The following is a 21,129-nucleotide window of genomic DNA, read 5'->3' on the forward strand; positions in this document are numbered from 1 at the left end:
AGGAGAGAGGGGGAAAGAGAGCTCTCATACTGTTTTTCTTCGTAATATATTATATATCATGTATATTATGTAAATTATACACAATAAATATTATGACATATATTATGCATATAATATATATTATATTACAATATAATTATATAACATCATGTAATTATAATATATGATTTATAATATATGATAATTACTATATAATATATATTGTATATATATTATATATTAATTATCATATATTATAAATTATATAATATATATACTTATATATTGTAATACATAGTATGTAATATAATACGAATCTCTCTATCTGAGTAGTTAGCTACTCACAGTATTCCAGCTTGAGGATGACAGCTTGCCTCGGAGGATTTCTGCCGTCTTCTCCCAGAGTTTCACCAATATACACACTGCCATTGCTGACTGTCAAACCATAAGGTTTATTCATCTCACATGTCTTTGGGCCACCAAGGATGTATGTTGGATTATATCTATCTTCACCTGAAGTGATTGTAACAATATATAGAAGTAGTGACTGCCCACGGTGAAGAGCTCAAAGGTATTAATTGGTGGAGAGCTCAAAGGAATGAAATGGTGAAAAGCCCAAAGGAAGAAAATGGCAAAGAGCTCAAAGAAATAAAATGGTGAAGAGCTCATAGGAATGAAATAGTGAAAAGCTCAAAGAAATGAATCGGTGAGAGTAATCAACACTTTTTATCAAATTAATGGACATACCTTTACAGATAGTTGTGACCAGCCCATCTTCAAGGTTGATGACTCTGAAAGAGTGCTTATCTGGCTCACTAACCAACAGGACCTGGTCTTGGATGAGCCAAACCATTCTGCCCAGAACTAAAACAAACACTTGCAGGCTTAGTTGGAAATGGATACCCAGCATTATGACACATAAACAAGGCTTACTTTGTCTCTGAACGAGTATTGTAACTGGAAATTTCAAACCCCTTCTACTTTTACAAGAATATTAAATAACTAGTCAAGGATTATGAAATGGTTGAACAAATCCACACTGTTACTGGCTGAGATTTCCATTTAGCTAGCTGGGCAACAGGCATCAGATAGTTAGAGGCTGGCTTGAGTCAACAGAACCTTTCACTTTCAGTGGATAACATTATGACAAACTAGAAACCTTCTCATCGCAGTTGGACACCTAAACTTACAAAGGTCGTGCCCCTCGCTAAAACTACTCATCATCTCTGCATTTGAGATCTTTTTGGGTAAGATGAACTCACACAAAGATTTAGTAGATTTTATCTGAAAGTATTGGCATTTTTCTATCATTTGCGATCGTTTTTGATATTTGAGGTGATCTGACTGGCAAGATGTTTAAAGATTAAAATCAACAAAACTTAATTGCGGTTAAAACTCTCAGAAGAAATATACATGCCAAAATGGAGTCACTAGTCGCAATCATTGCTATAGGTAATATCGGCAATTGTGTTCAATCTGCGGCGTTACACGTCACTATTCTGTCAATATCTTTGCAACTATAAATGTCCTAATCACACTTATGTTTGATCTGAGCATTTCAACTATGATCAAGTTTTTTCGATTTTAATCTTGAAACATCCAGGCAGTTTGATTACCTGAAACATCAAAAAATATCGCAAATGATAGAAAAACTCTGACACTTTTTGATAAGATCCACTAAAACTTTGTACAAGTTAATATTTAAAGCACAAGTGCACCTATATTTAAAGCACAAGTACACCTATATTTAAAGCACAAGTGCACCTATATTAAAAGCACAAGTACACCTATATTTAAAGCACAAGTACACCTATATTTAAAGCACAAGTGCACCTATATTAAAAGCACAAGTACACCTATATTTAAAGCACAAGTACACCTATATTATATTTTAAAATATGGAGACTGTTTTCGTTTCATATTCCAGTGTGACCATCACATTCATGGTGACGCTGCAGTGAAACGGGGCTAATTCTGATCAACTCATTTTGAAGTGGAAAGCATATTTTATTTAGCTTATACTCATCTAGGTCACCATCAGGATAACATAAACTTGGTGAAGCTGTCTGGTGACAAAGATTATAGGTTTGGCATTGAAAAGACTGTGGTTGGGGCCCTGCCAGCCAATCTGATCGATGACAGAACTCAGACTACTTTTGTGAACATATTTAGTAAGCATACGATCAAATCGAGCTTCTAATAGCGGGCCATTCAGAGGCTCTCCTTCTTCCCATTTATTTGAGCCCGCGACCAGAGTTTTATTCCAATCATTTGTGTCCATCTTGGATATGCCACCCTCATGTGTGACATACAAATAGCTGAAGGTGCTATCAGCAACGAATGCCCAGGTTTCAACGAATTCTTCGGGGTTCTGATACCTTAGGGTCACTTCATCTGTAATCAGGTTTATAAAAATTAGTAATTATCTACACTTGACAAAGTACGCTAGCCACTCAAAATGGCTGATACTTTTGCAATGACATACTTATAAGCTATAAAAGAAAATGTGTAAAAAGAAACGAAGCCGCAAAAGAAGAGGTCAAAGATATTTTATAGTGCCTTACTAGCATACATGTCACACTTATCCATGTTAATAAGTGTCACTATATTATTGTTATAGCATACATGCGTGTCTGAGCTATAACTGAAAACACAAATAAAGTGATTGCTTTCAAGACCAGTGTACTTACACAATATATACAGTAAATACAATATACGGTACATAAATACATATAAATTCATACATATATAAACAAATATATATAAATAAATATGTATGTAAATTTATATACACATGTATATATACACATGTATATATACACATGTATATATACACATGTATATATACACATGTATATATATTTCTCAAAGTATGTCTGTCAATCTAGCTATAGCTACCGTGCACGCTGATTATTTTACCGATGCGGCCACGCGTTACGATGCCCCTGACCCCTGTTAAGAAATGTATTTTTTAAGGTTCAATTACTATATCTGGGGTCAAGGCCAATTCTTCTCACGCAGACAATTATATCGAAACATTTTGGGACCCAAGTATATGCAACACGATGCTTCTTCGTCTTTTTTTCGTTAGGGCAAATTGGTTCGGCCCACTAAATCAACAATAATTTATCCCGACCTTGAAATTTGGCGATTAGTGTACCGATTATATACAGTAGAATCTCGGTTCTCAAACGCTTCGGTTTTCAACAAAAGATTTTGAGATTTGTTCATCTCGGATCCCAATCATAAATTTGGAGCAAACCGGAGCATGGGCATTGAAATTGGAACAGCTCCGGAAAAAGTATGAAAACATTCGTTACAAATAGAGAAGCAATTTATGCTTCATAAATTCTTTACAAAAAGGGAGGAACCATCTGGGACGACATCTCCTTTAACGAAGAGATTTGCTAGGGAGATAACCCTCTAGTCGAGTTACCCTAAATTGTTTTGGAGAAAGATTCTCTTTCAAAGATTTGAAGTAAACGAGCCATTGCTGTTTATATTTTCTTTTTCCTATGATTTTTGATGTAACTGATCTGTTGCATTTTTTGCTGTTTCATTATCATTTTCTGCAATTCTTGTCATTATATCTTAACCTTTATTGTTTATGATGTTTTAAGAGAAAAACATACAAAATGTTTACTTTTGTTTTCTTTTTCCATCATCGAAAACATGGAAAACCTTTTGTTAAAATTAAACACGATCTATATCTACCCGGTTTTATTTATAGTATGCAGTATACAGTACAGTTTATGGTGTGACATGTAAAATACTTTACCAAAGTTGTTTTCTCCCCTTGGAATGGATTAAATTGTACTCGCTTATATATACATTTTCCACAATATATACGTTGAATCGACATTTTGTAGTTTACATACCTGTTATTTATTTTACATCTACATTTAGTTCGTTACTAACTTATTCCAGCTGCTCAGGAGACTTTTTCCCAGCTACATTATGTTTTTGGCTTCTGATTTGGTACCTCGCGTTCCACAATAATTAAATATGAACAAAATCTTTGTTCGTTTAAAAAATATTCTACGTTATTTTTTTTAATTAAAATTAAAAAATTTTGGTTTGAATGAATATTTTTAATTTTGTTATTTATCTATTTATAAATTATTTTACTAGTGATATAGTATATTAACCAGCACTATTTCCTTTCCTCAACAGCCGAATGTTTCGTTCGTTAAACGCGTGTTTCAAAAAAGTTCCTATCAGTGCTTGCTTTGTGCATTAGCTTACACATTTTTCCTTCTAAACCTAACCAATTAGTAATTCGTAATTATTTTCACATTTTACAACAACCATTTGTAGGACTAGAAATTCCCCTGTCATACAGCCAATAGCCAATGTGCAATAGGATAACTGCAATGGTAGCTGTAATGTACTGGGTGTTATTATGTACAACAAACAGCAATAATGAAAGGAAAAGATTGTTTATATCTCTCCCCCGTCATAGGATAAATGCAATATTAGAAGTAAAATGCACTGATATTATTAGAATAACCAATATTATTAATATAGTAATACAGTAATAATAGAAAACCAATGCACAATTTTGTTTACATTTCAAAACGTCATAGCTAACAATATCAAGAAATTGAGATATTTCTATAGATTTTTAGAAAATCCATTTAACACAACTATTTAGAGAAAATAATAACCGTAACATATTGCCCAATATCGGCCACTATATACTTCGATCTTGTAAATTCGAATGCTTATCCTTATAATTAAATCTTATAAAATTGAATAATTGTTCTTACAATTAAATATTGCAATAATCTCATAAGAATCGTTAGAAAAAATATCATCGTCATTTCCTTTACCTTCACTGTTTTGGACATCAGTTGGAATGCCAAAGTACTCAAGTGTCCAAAATTTCAATTACTTTGCAATCGGCAAAACGGAAACGATTAATTTTCAGTGCTTCTACGTTAATTACAGAAACCTTTGGCAATTCGACAATGCCATAGACTGGTGAAATGTGCACGGTTTTTTTTCTTATGAAATGCGCATGATTTAATGGTTCTATTCTCTGTCGGTCGGCGTTTCATTTGCCGGTCTTAATTTTAATAAAAATAAGGCTTGTCAAGTTTTAATAACGATTTTGAGCCGAATTAATCTGTCTATTTATGTATAATCCGATCAGATGGGTAAGGTTTAGGAAATTTTCTACAAATAATAAAGCTTTGATAACATATTTAAAAAGGTTTATATGTGTTTTGTATCGTTATTATACTTAAAGGACTCTATTGAAAAATGGTTAAATTTGTTGATGAGATTTCGGTACAAGGGTTTGCGACGGCTGTTGATGAATAATTTTTGTGAGTTGTGTGCACATATGTATTTATCATAAAGCTCCCAAACAATCGCTTCGCTCGTGTTTGGTCATGGGATTAATGTAAGATTATTTGTAAGATTTATTGTTAGTATCAGTTATTCCTTATATTTACATACACTTACATACTTATTTTCTCTCTTAACTTATTCCAACTACACAAAACACTCATGATATGTAGTTTGAAAGTTAGAATGACAAATGTTGCTATATATGTTAAGTACAAATCAATTTTCTGTCCAAAGACTTTTTTATTACTCCGGTAGCACATCTAATAGTTATACATATGCATATATAGCTATGTATATGCATAGCTTTTACTGATATATATATCTATATATATATATATATATATATATATATATACATGTATATATCAGTAAAGCAGACGATAACTTTAGATAAAACACTTCATTACTGTTAGTGTTAGTAATGAAGTGTTTTATCTAAAATTATAGTCTGTTTTACTGATTTCAACTTGGCTCAGATTTTATCATTGAGCACTTTGCTCGGATTTTACGCTTTTACTCGTGTATATATTATAGATATATATATATACATGTATGTATACATATTTATATATATATACAATGTATATATATATAAACATGTATACATATATATATCTATACAAATATATATATACGCATATAGATAAGCGGCTAGCTGGAAATGCATACACTGAGCAGCATAATCATGTTGCAGGTGTTGTATACAGAAGTCTATGTGATGAGTATGGCCTGAATAAATCACAACACTGGTGGAAAGCTCCTGGTAAGGTCAATGAGAATGACCTTGGTAAGATCTTCTGGGACTTCTACATCCGGACTGACAAGCATGTCCTAGCAAACCAACCAGATATAGTGGTGGTGGAAAAGGAGAAAATGGGGCTACTATAATAGATATAGCAGTATCCAATGACTACAATATAGCCAGCAAAGAAAAAGTGGAAAAATATCTCTCTTGGAGAATAGATTGCAAAATGCTGGGATGCAAGAACAACTGTAATTCCAGTAGTCATTGATGCACTGGCCGCAATAACATCTGCGCATAAAATGTGGCTTGCCCAGATACCGGCAGCAATCAACTCATGTGAGTTGAAAAAAAGTGTGATATTGGGAACAGCTAAGATCGTGAGGCGAGTGCTCAAACTTCCAGATCTCTGGTAAGAGACTGGAGTTAGAGCAGAAATTACCACCCATATGGGTTAACCAAAGTGAAGGAACAATTTTTGTATACATATATATATTTACAAATACATATTTATATGTTAAATACAAATAAATTTTCTGTCCAAAGACGTTTTTATTACCCGAGCAACGCCGGGTTTTACCGCTAGTCCCACGACCAAACACAAGCGAAGCGATTGTTCGGGAGCTTTATGATAAATGCATATGTGCACACAACTCACAAAAATTATTCATCAACGCCTTTCGCAAACCCTTGTACCAAAATCTCACCAACAAATTTAACTATTTTTCAATGGAGTCGTTTAAGTATAATAACGATACAAAACACATATAAACATTTTTAAATATGTTACCAAGTCTTTGAAATTTGTGGACAATATCTTAAACCTTACCCATCTGATCGGATTACACATAAATAGACAGATTAATTTGGCCTAAAATTGCTATTAAAACTTTGACAAGCCTTTTTTAATCAATATTAAGACCGACCAACGAAACGCCGATAAGGCCGTGCGACAGAGAGTAAAACCATTAAGTCGTGCGCATTTCACAAGAAAAATGTGCACATTTCATCATTCTACGGCATTATCCAATTGCCGAAGGTTTCTGTAACAAATGTAAAAGTACTGAAAAGCAATCGTTTCTTTTTTTAAAGTAACTGACATTTCGGACACTTATAATGAGTACTTTGGTATTTCAACTGATGTCCAAAGCAGTGAAAGTAAAGGGAACGACGATGATATTTTTTTAACAATTCTTATAAGATTATTACGATGTTTAATTATAAGAATAATTATTCGATTTTATAAGATTTAATTATAAGAATAGTCATTCGAATTTACAACATCGAAGTATATAGTGACCAATGTTGGGCAATATGGTACTGTTATTATTTTTTCTAAATAATTTTGTTAAATAGATTTTCTAAAAAACTAGATAAATATCACAACTTCTTGATATTGGTTGCTATGACGTTTTGAAATGTAAACCAAATTGTGCATTGGTGTTCCATTATTACTGTATTACTAAATTAATAATATTGGTTATTCTAATAATATCAGTGCATTTTATATATCTAATATTGCATTTCTCCTATTGCAGGGGGAAGATATAAACATATAATCTTTTCCTTTCATTATTGCTGTTTGTTGTACATAGTAACACCCAGTACATTACAGCTACCATTGCAGTTATCCTGTTGCACTGCAGTGCCATTTGACGGCTAATATTGCATTTCTCAACTATCAATACCCTTTCTTTTTTCCAATATCACTTTGGTCATGGGCTGTATGACAGTGGAATTTTTAGTATATATATATATATATATACTAAAAATTCTGATAACTCGAACAATTGCTCTCGGTCCTGTGAAGGTCTAGTTAGCCAAGTTTCACTGTATAGTATATATATATATATATATATATACAGTGAAACTTGGCTAACTAGACCTTCACAGGACCGAGAGCAATTGTTCGAGTTATCAGAGCGTTCAAGTTATGAGAAGACTGCCACAAGTGCATGTATTTATCAGTACATATACAAACTATATATAAATTTAATGGCTATAGCTGGACATACGCAACAAGATACACAAATACACACAATACACTGTTATATATATATACATGTATATATATATACATGTATATATATATACATGTATATATATATATATATATAGTAACTAAAAGCAGGTGCAAAAGCATATAAAAAGAGAACTCTACACTAAAAACCTAAAAGATAATTAGTGGAGTATGAAATATTTGAAAAAAATATTAAGAAGAAAGTAAACTTTTAGTAATTGCGCTACAAATTTGTTTCGTGCGATCCACTCATCAGACGCGGCTGTACTAAAATTTTAGTGCAACCGCGTCTGATGAGTGGATCGAACGAAACAAATTTGTAGCGCAATTACTAAAAGTTTACTTCTTAATATTTTTTTCAAATATTTATATATCTACATATATGTACATAACGGATATGTTGTACAGCAACTTGTAACCATGAGACTTTCTAGTTATGAGTACTAACACGCACCTGTGCTAAGGTTATGCTCTATTATTGAGCTTGGCTTGTATGTCAAGTAAAAGAATCTATTTCTCTCTTGATCGTGTAAGATGCTGAATGGTCCAGGTATATTTGCCTCCAATGCTGGGACTGTACCAGTGAAACTTCCACCAAAGTCACACCTCCCAACAAAGGTGCGTGTCCTTCGACTATCTTTATTCACGGTTCTTATGCAGTTGTTTTTGTTGTCGGCGACAAGGATGTCCTCACCATTATTATACTGCGCAGCATCAACAACATTACTAAAAGTTGCATAACCACCAAAACTTTCGTTATAGCCTGAGCCATTCTCCTTTCCTATAATATGACAACTGTATGATCAACCTTACTTCAAGTCATCAACTTTTTTATATGATATACGCATATATATTACTTTATTGGTAATAATTTCATTTAAAGCAGATATGTTCTCCAAGTTATGCCATTCAAGAATCATAAAATAGACAACAGGTAACAGGCATAAATGGTTTGATATAGAGTGTTTAAAATACCTTTTTCTGTTAAGAGAATAAAGATTTTGTTGTGGATATTGGATATTCTGTTTTTGAGAACAATATTTTTGTGCTGAGCTAATCTAGTGGCTACAAATATTTCTTAGTTATTTACTTCACATGTTGATAGACATATTATTATGTTATGTACACACATGTTGATAGACATATTATTATGTTATGTAAACACATGTTGATAGACATATTATTATGTTATGTATACACATGTTGATAGACATACTATTGTGTTATGTACACACATGTTGCTAGACATATTATTATGTTATGTACACACATGTTGATGGACATATTATTATGTTATGTATGCACATGTTGATAGACATATTATTATGTTACGTATACACATGTTGATAGACATATTATTATGTTACGTATACACATGTTGATAGACATATTATTGTGTTATGTACTACTATCCGACTAGGTTGTACATTATGATAAAGACAAAGTTGAAGGTTAATTTAAAGCGTGTCACGGTAAACATATTTTTATTAAGGTCATGTCAAGGTCAAGGCAAGCGTCTAGTGTTCAGCTTAAGTAACCGCTAGTCATGGCTGTTTTCTAAAGGTTGACTTGCAACAAAAATCACATTACAGTTATTTGATATCAAAAGATTCACCATGTCTTACTCTGTTGTGTTGTAGGTGCAAAATATGTGGGAATGTGATTACAAGCTCTTAAAAGCTAAAAAATGAACAGTTAATCGCAGCCACACGAGACCGCCGTAGTTTGAATTCTCTTTCCAAAACGGCTCAAATGTGACATAGATGTGGGAGATGGTTTCTGTTTACACTTTCATGCAACCTTATTTGTCGAAATATTTTCACAAATGTATTTCCCGCATTCAATAAGACCATGTCTATTGTTCTTACGCGTCTGTTTTATCGTCATAGTAATGCTGTAATTTTTAGCACTGATATCTTATAACTTACCGTAAAAATTCATTTAATTTTTTAACCTTACCTCGAAGGAGTATATATCATTGTTTGATAATCAAGACGAGCCTATTGGTCACCTGTGATAATCGAAAAGTGCTGCGAAAATTGTTTGCTAAGTATTGGGTCACATGATCGGACTACGACTTGCCGATTAGATCGAGCCGAAACAAAACTGTCATGTAGCGAGCATCTATATTTGATACGGGTCTTCGGTAAAACCCGAAGTGTTTGTCATAAACTAGTGCTACGATAAGTTTTATATTGAGGTTTTTATTGGCCTTCAATTCACGTGAGAACGTCACGTGACAAGACAATAACCATACTGTCATGACTACGTCACAGAAATAAACAGATTCCAATTTACGGCGGCTTTTCGCTTTTGGGCTTGTAGTCCCATTTTCACATATTTTGCACCTACAGCACAGCAGAGTAAGACATGGTGAATCTTTTGATACCAAATAACTGTCATGTGAATTTTGTTGCAAGTCAAACTTTGAGCTATCTTCTGGTTGCTATAAGAATGCCATAAATATGAATGGCCTTACTTGTTGTGGCAAACAACGCAAAATAAAATGTCTGTGATACTGTTAGAATTGACTCACAGAGTGTCATTCGGTTTTGTGACATTCTTGTTGCGTAAATGGTAAAATTAGTTTAAAAAAGCCTTTTTATTTGAGCTGAAATAGTTTCAGATTTGCCTGCCTTGATATTAAATATTTTTAATAAGACCTGGAAGCCCTGTTTATGACATAATCTAGCAGCTGCCTTTACAATAAACCTGATAAGCCAATATTAAGCAAAAGGAGGGTTTTTCTCATATTTGAATGCCAAATAAAAGTTTTCATTTTCATATAACTCAAAACTGTCTAGGAAAAGTTGCTATGTTTAAGAACTTTAGAGCCTTATTGATTCAACATGGCAGCACCAATAGCATGTACAGAGGGCGCAATTTTTAGTTGTATAAAATTATTTCTTCGACAATGATATAAGAATCAATAAACAGTAATGTAATGTTATATAGAACAATAGTATTAATATTATTGATACATTGTCAAAACATTAAGATATGGAAATTATTGAATGTATAAACTGAACTATTATTTAGAGAGCTGACTGAACCAGTGAAAGTCATTCGAAAGCTCTAAAGAAAAGCTTTCACAAAAATCAGCCAAAAAACCTCGTTCCATGCATTAATTTACTTGTTTGAATAAACCTACATACGCACAGGCTTAGTAGGATAAATATATGATCTAGGAATAGCGTAGTGTAAAGACAACTATCTTTATATTAAACAGACTATCTGTCTGTGTTCAAGCAGGTAGGTTTCCTTACATAATCCAAGTTAAGAACATTATGTACCTACCAGCAACGATTACGGCCCGCAGGTCTGGAGTAATTAGGGTGAGACTGTGCTGATTGGCTGCAATAAAACCCCCAGGATTCAACTGATCTTCCTGCAAGCTGTTTAATTGTCGTAGCTTGAAACTGTCTTCAATATCAAGTTGGGACAACTTCCCAAATGAAACCAGTGTCTCACTGTAAAGAATATAGTGGAAGGACTAAACCATATTATATATCTCTAGGTGTTTCATATCATATTACATAGACAACCACAGCCCTCCAGGTAAGAAGAACATTTCTTTTAGAGCATTTAGCCAGCAAGCAGCCAACTGACTTGTCGGTGATTATTGCGGTATGTGAGTGTGTGTATGTGAGTGAGTGCCCCCTCGGTTGGAAAGCTCTATGTGAAAAATAAAAGGGATAAACATCGCTGCCCTTTTGATTCTAAGACCCTCAGCTGCATATACCTTTACCTCGCCGTATGAAGACTTCATTGCAATTAGCTGTTTTATTCAAATATGTAACAAGTTTCAAGCTATTGGCAAAGTCATACATATTTCTAACTTATATATATATATATATATATATATATATATATATATATATATATATATATATATATATATATATATATATATATATATATATATATAAACATGTCGCTATAAAAACTGAACGACTTTTGTAACAGCAATATTTTGATATAAATATATATGAAAAAATTGTGGGAATCCAAAAGCATCCAAAACATGCTTTGTAGAACAAGTTTTCTTTTTGAATTGGTTCCAAAGATCATGGTAACTGTCACAAACTCCCTGTCTTATCATTATCATCCCTGACACCTAAGGCTTCTTGAACATGTTGCCACCAGAAGGTAAACATTGTGACAGTAACAAATGGTTAAAATAACTAACAATTGTCTCAATAATAAACTGAAAAATGTGCTTAGAATTTTAGCTAATTGAAAACCAATTTACTAGGTAAGTCTTACTTGTACTCCTGAGCTGTGTCAAAGGGTAAAAGGAACAGCAGTAATAGCGGAGCCAACATGTTTACTAGAAAACACTGTTGTAAGTAGTGAGGCAACCAGTGAAGACCTTCAGCTATACGGTTGACTTGTCAGGTGACGCATCCACCAAACACTTTAAGCTTACCGAAGCCAACTTCAGCGTATCAGCAGGATCCATCCCCTACCTATTAAACATGAGTGAACGCTACAAAGCTAATGAAAGAAATTTGAACAAAACGCTTCACTGAATATCGTTGATTGCTGGTTGCTTTCTTCTAGTGCAAAACTTGAATAATTTTGTTGGCATTGTTATTTGCAATTGAAAATCGACAAAATTATAGTGTAATTGACTAAATGCTAAAGAGTATCATGCCACATGATTGAATCGACTTGCCAACCGCTACATCACCGTGGTTGATGGATTAGCGATTGCTTCACAATATCACAAGCAGAAAAACATGAGAGCTCTTCTGTACTCTTCCTCTGAGAGCATGGTTACCATAGCTTATGAATCAGTAATGCAGATGAAATACAATAAAGAACAATATGAGTAATTTGCATCTGCGCACCGGTTGCAGTATAGAATTGATGGAATGCACTAAGCTTTATATTTAGTGTATTGCAGGAGTTACTCAAGAAGTTAGGCAGTCAAACCTTGATTCCTTTTGATACTTGCTTCGTGTGAGAGATATGATTGTAAATTGCAGCACATATTTTTATAAGAATACATCGCATTTTGTTTAATGGAATAATAATGAATGCTTAAAATAATTATATATAGCATTGAAACAAATATAGTATATAAAAGCTATATAAAAGCTAAATTCAACAGCCTAAATTATATGTGAAAACTAAATTAATCAAATTATAATCAGTAAAAGATTGTTAGTATTACTTCACTATCATAGAGACATGTAAACAAAAGTATAGGCTCAGCATTGCTTATATTCAGTGGTAACGGAAGTGATAGAGATACATGGTCTCACTTACTCTACATTACACTAGATATAGTTTAAATCAACTTAATTTATGTCTTGTTATTTTTATATATGTGCCATAATATTTTATTAGTAATTTTAATTCTTACCAACGTTTTTAGAATTTGTTTAGAAAACTGCACTATTTTGAGACATTTTGGATCAGAAGATCAAAACTCTAACAGACAAAAGGAACAGTAAACATAACAATGTGACGTCATCATAAAAGAAAACAAGCTGAACGTAAAGGAAACAGCTGCAAAAGGCCTTTGGCAGTCTTCACAGGCAGTCTTCGCAAGTCTGTAAGCTCAGCCCATCAGCATTCCCGACCCAGTGCTCAAGTGTATACTGAAACTCCAACAAAATTTCCAGCCATTTTGCTACCTGATTAGATGGTTCCTTCCTCATGCGCAGTCAGCGGAGTGAAGCATGCTGGTTCAGAGCAGGAACAGCCGCCCATAAAATATGATCAGAAGTCTTTCACGGCCTTGACTACTGCCAACAACCCCCTCGTGTGACGCAGTAGCTCCTCTCGGCAAATATAAGTTTTGCTGAAGCGGGCAATCACTCGTTCTGCTTTGTCCTGGACGACTATTGTCTCTACTCCACATCTGCTTGCATCCGTGTCCAATATGTACATCTGACTCGAATCTGCTAGCTGTTTACTGCATTACTGGTTTGTGAGAGATTAACTTGCAACGAAATTCACATTACAGTTATTTGATATCAAAAGATTCACCATGTCTTACTCTGTTGTGTTGTAGGTGCAAATATGTGGGAATGTGGTTACAAGCTCTTAAAAGCTAAAAAACCAACAGTTAATCGCAGCCACACGAGACCGCCGTAGTTTGTAATCTCTTTCCAAAATGGCTCAAATGTGACGTAGTTGTGGGAGATGGTTTCTGTTTAGACTTTTATGCAACTTTATTCGTCGAAATATTTTCATAAATATACTTTACGCATTCGATAAAACTATGTCTATTGTTCTTACGCGTCTGTTTTATTGTCATCGGGATGCTGTCACTAGCACTGATATCTTATAACCTACCGTAAAAATTCATTTAATTTTTTAACCTTACCTCGAAGGAGTACATATCATTGTCTGATAATCAAGACGAGCCTGTTGGTCAACTGTGATACTCGAAAAGTGCTGCAAAAATTATTTGCGAAGTATTGGGTCACATGATCAGATTACGACTTGACGATTAGATCAAGCCGAAACGAAACTGTAAAGTAGCGAGCATCTATGTTTGATACGGGGTCTTCAGTAAAACCCGAAGTGTTTGTCATAAATTAGTGCTACGAAAAGTTTTATATTGAGCTTGTTATTGGCTTTTCAATTCACGTGAGAGCGTCACGTGACATGATGATAACCAAACTGTCATGGCTACGTCATCGAAATAAAGAGATTCCAATCTACGGCGGCTTTTCGTTTTTGAGCTTTTAAGAGCTTGTAATCAAATTTACACATATTTTGTACCTACAACACAACAGAGTAAGACATGGTGAATCTTTTGATACCAAATAACTGTAATGTAGATTTTGTTGCAAGTCAACCTTTAAGATTTGCTATCCTTACTTTAGAGATGAAAAACTCTTGTAACGATATCTATCAAGGAATGTGGTATCTAAACAAGCATTTGGCATAGGCATGTTTGTTTAGCTTTGTACATATCTGTAAACTTGGATTTATCTTTGACAAGCTGCATGCACTCAATAATATGCGAATGACACATAATAGTTCTACTGAGAACAAACAATTCCATGGAACATCTCAAGATACATCAAACACGCTTGTTATAAGGCAAGTGCTAAAACCGTAAAGTTGAAAATCTTAAAATACTAATAAAGATCATCTACTATATAAACGGCAATCGTTGTCTGTCTGTCTATCTATCTATCTGTCCGCTTTATAGAGTACCATACTTTTCAGACTATTAGCCGCTACTAGGTATCTAGGGCGCATTACTGGGAGTCTTCAGTTACTACACGCCTCTATTATGCATAACCTATTCATAGTTTTACACAGAGCACGTCATATCTGGTTAGCGTGCCTCTTTACGGCGCCCAACGACATTGGTGCGTTCGGAACAGCAAAATTGAGGCCGTGTGAAAAAGCACCGTTCTGAGTTCGGCAGCATATACAGCTATACAAATGTACTAATCATTAAATAAATTAATGAATAGTAATTTACATGCGATTAATATTTACTGCCAACGTGTACCGAGAAGGTCACACGAACGTTGATTTCTTGCGGTCACGGGAAAACGCAGTTCTTACCTACTACATTTCTACATAAAAAAGGTAGGTATTTCTTAATCAATGTTGTATGGTCTATGAATTGCCACACTTCCACTACATAAACCTCTCACTTGCGTCTATGTACAAATTTAGCTATCGGCCTACTGCCAGCCATTTTGCCGATACAGTAATACTTCAACTTACGAATGCTCCAACGTACGAGAAACTTGAGATATGAGCCAGCTTTCAAGCAAGTTTTAGCACTAACATACGAGCCATGTTTGAGATACGAGCACTTGAGTCAGTTGCCAAGTATGCCGGAAGTGTTTTATGAGAACAGAATCACTCTGTATTTTCCAACTGCTCAGGTTATACTTTTGTACCGTGTTTTTGTGCGTGATTTCCACTGCAGAATTATGTGAATTAAAAGTACTGTGCGTAGACCAAAAGTTTGTCAGTAAAATGAAAGATAATGCAGACTAAGCAAGTGATAACAATTGATATTAAACGGAAAATTATTAAAAAATATGCGAAATGTGTATGCGTGATTGAGCTAGCTCGGCAATATAACAGAAATACGTTCATAATTATCAAACAAAAGGATTATATTCAGGGCATTTAGTTCGCAAAAGGACTAACCATAGTTTTTAAACGGCGCAGCGATCTTCACGACTGCTGATGGCATTGGACAAACAATTGGCCGGTGACAGCGTAACTGAAACGATGCTGTGTGAAAAGGCCGGCGCTATCTATCCAAACTGTTTAATAGACATTCGGACAAGTTGGATAATGGTCGTGCATTAACCATTTGTGACGACACCTGTGTTCGTCCTAATCGCAACATGTTGCAAGGGCGACAAAGGCAAACGTCCTTAGATAGGTTTATCTTAAAACGGCCGGCTAGTCGTGAAAGCGAAAAAAAGGAAAACTTTCTCGCTAACCAGCGAGAAATTTCAAACTATGAACACCGAAGAAATTTTAACTATGTTTAGTTGAAAATGAAAGTTTGGTTTTAGGTTTGCTTCTAAGTTTGTCTTTTAACACTTTGATAAAATCCAAATTTATCAAAGTCAACTGTTGTAACGAAGGATAACTTATATCTCCCTCCCTGGCAAATGCGAGTGTTAACTGCTTTTGTGTGTATTTAATTTTACATTTTAATTAATCACATTTCCTTGCATTATTTTTTATTTGTTGCTTTTTGAAAGCATGTAGTACGTAAGGACAATAACCAACATGTTCTTTCTGTTACAATATCTTGTTTTGAGTGTTTTATTTGCTTTCTTTAGAGTATGGAAACCAATCAATATATATTTAATTGTTCTATATATAAATAAATTGCACCAACATGCGAGTAAATTGACATACGAGCTCAGTCTCGGAACGCATTAAGCTCGTAAGTTGAAGTATGACTGTATTGCTTAATATGTATACGATATTTTTTCCATTTCAAACTCCATCTATACTGTTTGTTTTGGTTATATATTTCATTTTGCCAACATGTTAACAAGCACTGCTATACAAAAAATCGTTGTATCTATATTTTGTGCATTTTTATTATCTGTCATGTGTCATCAACATAAGTAGTTATTTGTTTTTTTTTAACTCGGACGCATTTAATGAACTCGCACAAAAAATCTTCGTTTTTAAGTTAGAAATTCTCGAACGAAGATTTAAAATTAAATTTTAGGCTAATTTTATAGAGAAATCTTTGGACAACACTGTCACTACTATAAAAGTCTTAAAGACCGTTGGTTATGTTATCAACGAATAATAAAATTCAGTTACTAGCAATTGCTGGGAAAGTCGCAAAAATGTGTCTATGGCGGTCGACCATAGAAAACGCATGAGGGAGTCTACTTCAGTGAAAGGGTTGAAAACGTTGGATTTGCCACTGTTTGTGATAATAAACATGTTCATTTCCTTCCGCAGCTGAGTTACTTTTACTTCTTTTTCCAGCTACGAGAACTACAGAACTTGCACGGGCACTCCGAGCCTGGCGATAGGCAGCGGTGAGAAGAAAGCGAGCAGCGTATATTACAAAAAAGCACACCATCTCATTCAATGTTAGAAATGCTTGAAGCAGTACAATGCCTTCCAAAAAGCCTACTGCCCAAACGCAAAAACAGATTGATTCCCGTAGAGAGAGATCGAATTTGCGAAGCAGCAGCAAGACGAGCAGAAACTGCAGAGCAAACGCAGCTACGCCCACAACGAAACGGAACTGCTGCTGCAGCTGCTAGAAGAGCAGAAACCGTCGAACAAACATGGGTACATCGAGAGCAGGTCAGAATAGATGCTGCAGCCGCTAGAAGTGCAGAGACTACTAAACTGACCCTAGCAGTAATTCAAACGGCTCAGAGCAGCCGCTACATCGGCCAGCATGCAGAAACCTCCGAGCAGATGCAGCGGCGACAAGAACATGATGCACTAGCTACACCAGCTGCTCACCGAGCTGAATTTTCAGAGCGGATGAAACGGCGACAACAGCGAGATGCACTAACTACAGCAGCTGCTACCAGGCGCCGTGTATGGACAGAAAACTTCGCGTTTGACTACAGTCATGCAACACAGTATAGGGTTGAATTTTTTTATGGGACGAATGTCCAAAAATGCTCCAGATGCAACGCCTTACGTTGAAAAGGCGAGAGGCCATATATGTAGTTGATATAGTAGATTTTATTGATAATAAATTTTATCAACAACCGCATTACTGCTGCACAGTTTGTATATACCATGTCAAAACACAGGCTATAGACGAAGAACTGGTGAGTCATGATTAGTGTTTCAAGCATGCAGAAGTCTCAATTCAATAAAAGCTGGCGATAGCTAAGCAGTGCAACAGCAAAATATTTTCTAGAATTTCTTAAAATATGTAAAACTTTTCCATACTGCCAGTTCGAAGAACGTCAGTTTGCCTAGCAATGTCAATTTCATTATCAGTTCTGTGTACAAAATTGGGACAATGCCGATTTGAGTAGTTCGAGACTGATGCATTGTAGACTAGCTGTAAAACACATTGCATATCTCCAATGGGCTCTCCAACATTATTGACATGTACAACTGCATATGTGTAACTGCATATGTGTAACTGCATATGTGTATGCAGTCAGATCAGCACAAAAATTTCAGTAGATTGCATATTTGGAGTTGTTTTACGGTATGAAAGACAACTCTCAATAAAACCTGCTTTACGTAAATCTATTCCCGAACACGGGTAATGCAGCTAGTCTATATATAAAAATCTCAATGTTTGTCTGTCTGTCGCTGGTCTGTCCAGTTACAATCGTGAGGCAAGAAAAATGAAAGTCAATGAAAATCACTGTCATACTGAATTTTAATTAGTGACATTCAAATCGCAAGTCCACTAACAAGCGTGTAAACCACAAGGCTAAGCTGTTCTAATCAGACCCATTGATTACCTCATGCTCTTACCACATACTGCATATATCTTTGGCGATTGCACATGCTAAATGTGCACCTATTATTATTAATTAATATTACCTTTTGCATTTATTTTTCAAAAAAAATTTTCAAAGCTAGTTTTTTTAATAAATGGGTCACGGTCACAGAAACCATGGTTAAGTCGCAAATCACGAAGTTGTGTTATCCGGCTTTAAAGTTACACTAACTGAATTTACAATATTGGTAACGATTTTTGTAACACGTACATCTGGACCAACTAAAGAGTGATCTTTCTGAATCGGAAGTCAGTTTAGATAATAAATGTCTTTAGGCCTAATAAAACCTTTAAACCGTTGCTATGCTAAACAGGAAGTACTGAAAATGGCGTTAACAAACGTAATCGTGTCTTTTTTGCCAATTTTAAAGATAATTCGGACATTTTGGACACTTATAATGAGTACTTTAATATTCCAACTGACATCAAAAGCAGTGAAAGTAAAGGGAATGACGATGATATATTCCTAACGATTCTTATAAGATTATTACAATATTTAATTATAAGAATAATTATTCGATTTCATAAGATTTAATTATAAGAATAATTATTCGAATTTACAAGATCGAAGTATATAGTGACTGATGGTGTGCAATATGTTACTGTTATTATGTTTTTAAAGATTTTGTTCATCATACTACGGTTGTGCCCAATATCGCAGTACTGCCAAGCCATTTTTACTATCTGCAAAATTAAGTAATACATTTTCTTATAGATATACAGCTATTTCAATGAAAACGAGCTAAAATATCTTTAGATTTTTGAATTCAGCGTTATGTTTTGGATATAAAGACAGAAATCTAGATAAATATCACAACTTCCTGATATTGGTTGCTATGACATTTTGAAATGTAAACAAAATTGTGCATTGGTTTTCGTTTCTCAAACTTCAACACCAATTTCTCAGAACTATGTTTTCGCACTAATGGTAAACGTGCATTCAGTTTATTGACCGTAAAATCTGCTGTAATTAAGCTAGAATCAAAATTTTATTTTGCAAATGAACTGTGAATTTTCTCCTTCTGCTAGAGTAGATAACTCTAAATCTTATAATCTGGTTTCTGTGAATGTGCCATTTCAATTTCAGATGTGCAGCTACTTTCATATTTTCGGTTTCGGTCAATCTGTAAAAGCTAACTGCTTTTCACATAGACAATTGTTTTATCTGGAGTAGGAATTGTCTCTACATTTTCTCACTGTTCGATCGGACAAAGTATCAGACAAAGAGAGTACAATATCTCATTTTTAAGTTTGTACCGGTATCGAAAGGTGCCTGTATCGTCCATTAAAGCTTTGAATACCATGAGCTTTTGCTGCAACGGTACCTTTTTTATAAACACACTTCCATGTACTCATTGCTATTTTTTATCTTAATTTATTTGAACTGAACAAAAACACTTTTCTCATGATATGAAGTTTAAAAGTTAGAATGGTAAATATTGCATATGTTAAATACAAAATAAGTTTTCTGCGCAAAACTTTTCATTACCCGGGCAATGTGAGGCATTCACCTAGTATTGCGGTAGGAGCCAGCCGGCCTGCGTCGGACCAGCTACACTAAGTGACTCAGCCAAAGGACAAACCAGGATGTACCAATGTAGGATCGACTTGGCGGTTGGCTAAAAGACCCTTCCAGCTACCCATAAATAGAGGACTAGCGCAGAAAAGAAGAAGCACCTTTTTGTTTTCTCTGTCTATACAAGTATTTGATCGTGATTTTCATATCGGCCAATAATACTTAATAACTTCAATTCCAAGTTATCCTGGTGCAATAAAGGAGCTAGTCGACTTCCTTTACAATATTAACACATCATAATATATTAACAAAGATTTTTTGCATTTTTACGCATGCACTTGCCCACTGTCAACAGACCTTTCCTGACTTTGTTATTGTGCAACTGAATCAAGGCAGACTCCTAGAATCGTAAGGGAACTCCAACCCCCTCATGTATCTCCTAAGCATGGAGAATCCCACAACACCCTAACCTACCTGCTTAGCATGTCCTCAAAACAAACAGAAAGCTGTTTACTTGGTGTGATGTCTCATCCAAGGTCTGCATCCTGCAGTGA

General features: G+C 34.6%; 1 protein-coding gene across 3 annotated transcripts in view; it reads right to left on the bottom strand.

Annotated features, from left to right (window-relative positions):
• LOC137408305 (hepatocyte growth factor receptor-like) overlaps nucleotides 1-21,129 on the bottom strand; it is a 106,812-nt gene that overhangs the window by 42,326 nt on the left and 43,357 nt on the right. Inside the window, exons 1-6 of one of the 3 annotated variants that reach the window (XM_068094784.1) lie at nucleotides 12,363-12,467; nucleotides 11,394-11,566; nucleotides 8,551-8,877; nucleotides 2,161-2,373; nucleotides 727-843; nucleotides 325-492 (exon numbers count right to left, since the gene is read on the bottom strand). The exons of the other annotated variants lie outside the window; for them this stretch is intronic. Of the exons in view, the coding sequence (XP_067950885.1) occupies nucleotides 325-492; nucleotides 727-843; nucleotides 2,161-2,373; nucleotides 8,551-8,877; nucleotides 11,394-11,566; nucleotides 12,363-12,421 (1,057 nt within the window). The 5' untranslated portion in view covers nucleotides 12,422-12,467. Of the gene's footprint in view, nucleotides 1-324; nucleotides 493-726; nucleotides 844-2,160; nucleotides 2,374-8,550; nucleotides 8,878-11,393; nucleotides 11,567-12,362; nucleotides 12,468-21,129 lie in introns of those variants that run through there. 3 annotated transcript variants of the gene reach the window in all.

This window comes from Watersipora subatra, chromosome 11, assembly GCF_963576615.1.
Source record: "Watersipora subatra chromosome 11, tzWatSuba1.1, whole genome shotgun sequence".
NCBI classification, from domain to species: Eukaryota; Metazoa; Bryozoa; class Gymnolaemata; order Cheilostomatida; family Watersiporidae; genus Watersipora; species Watersipora subatra.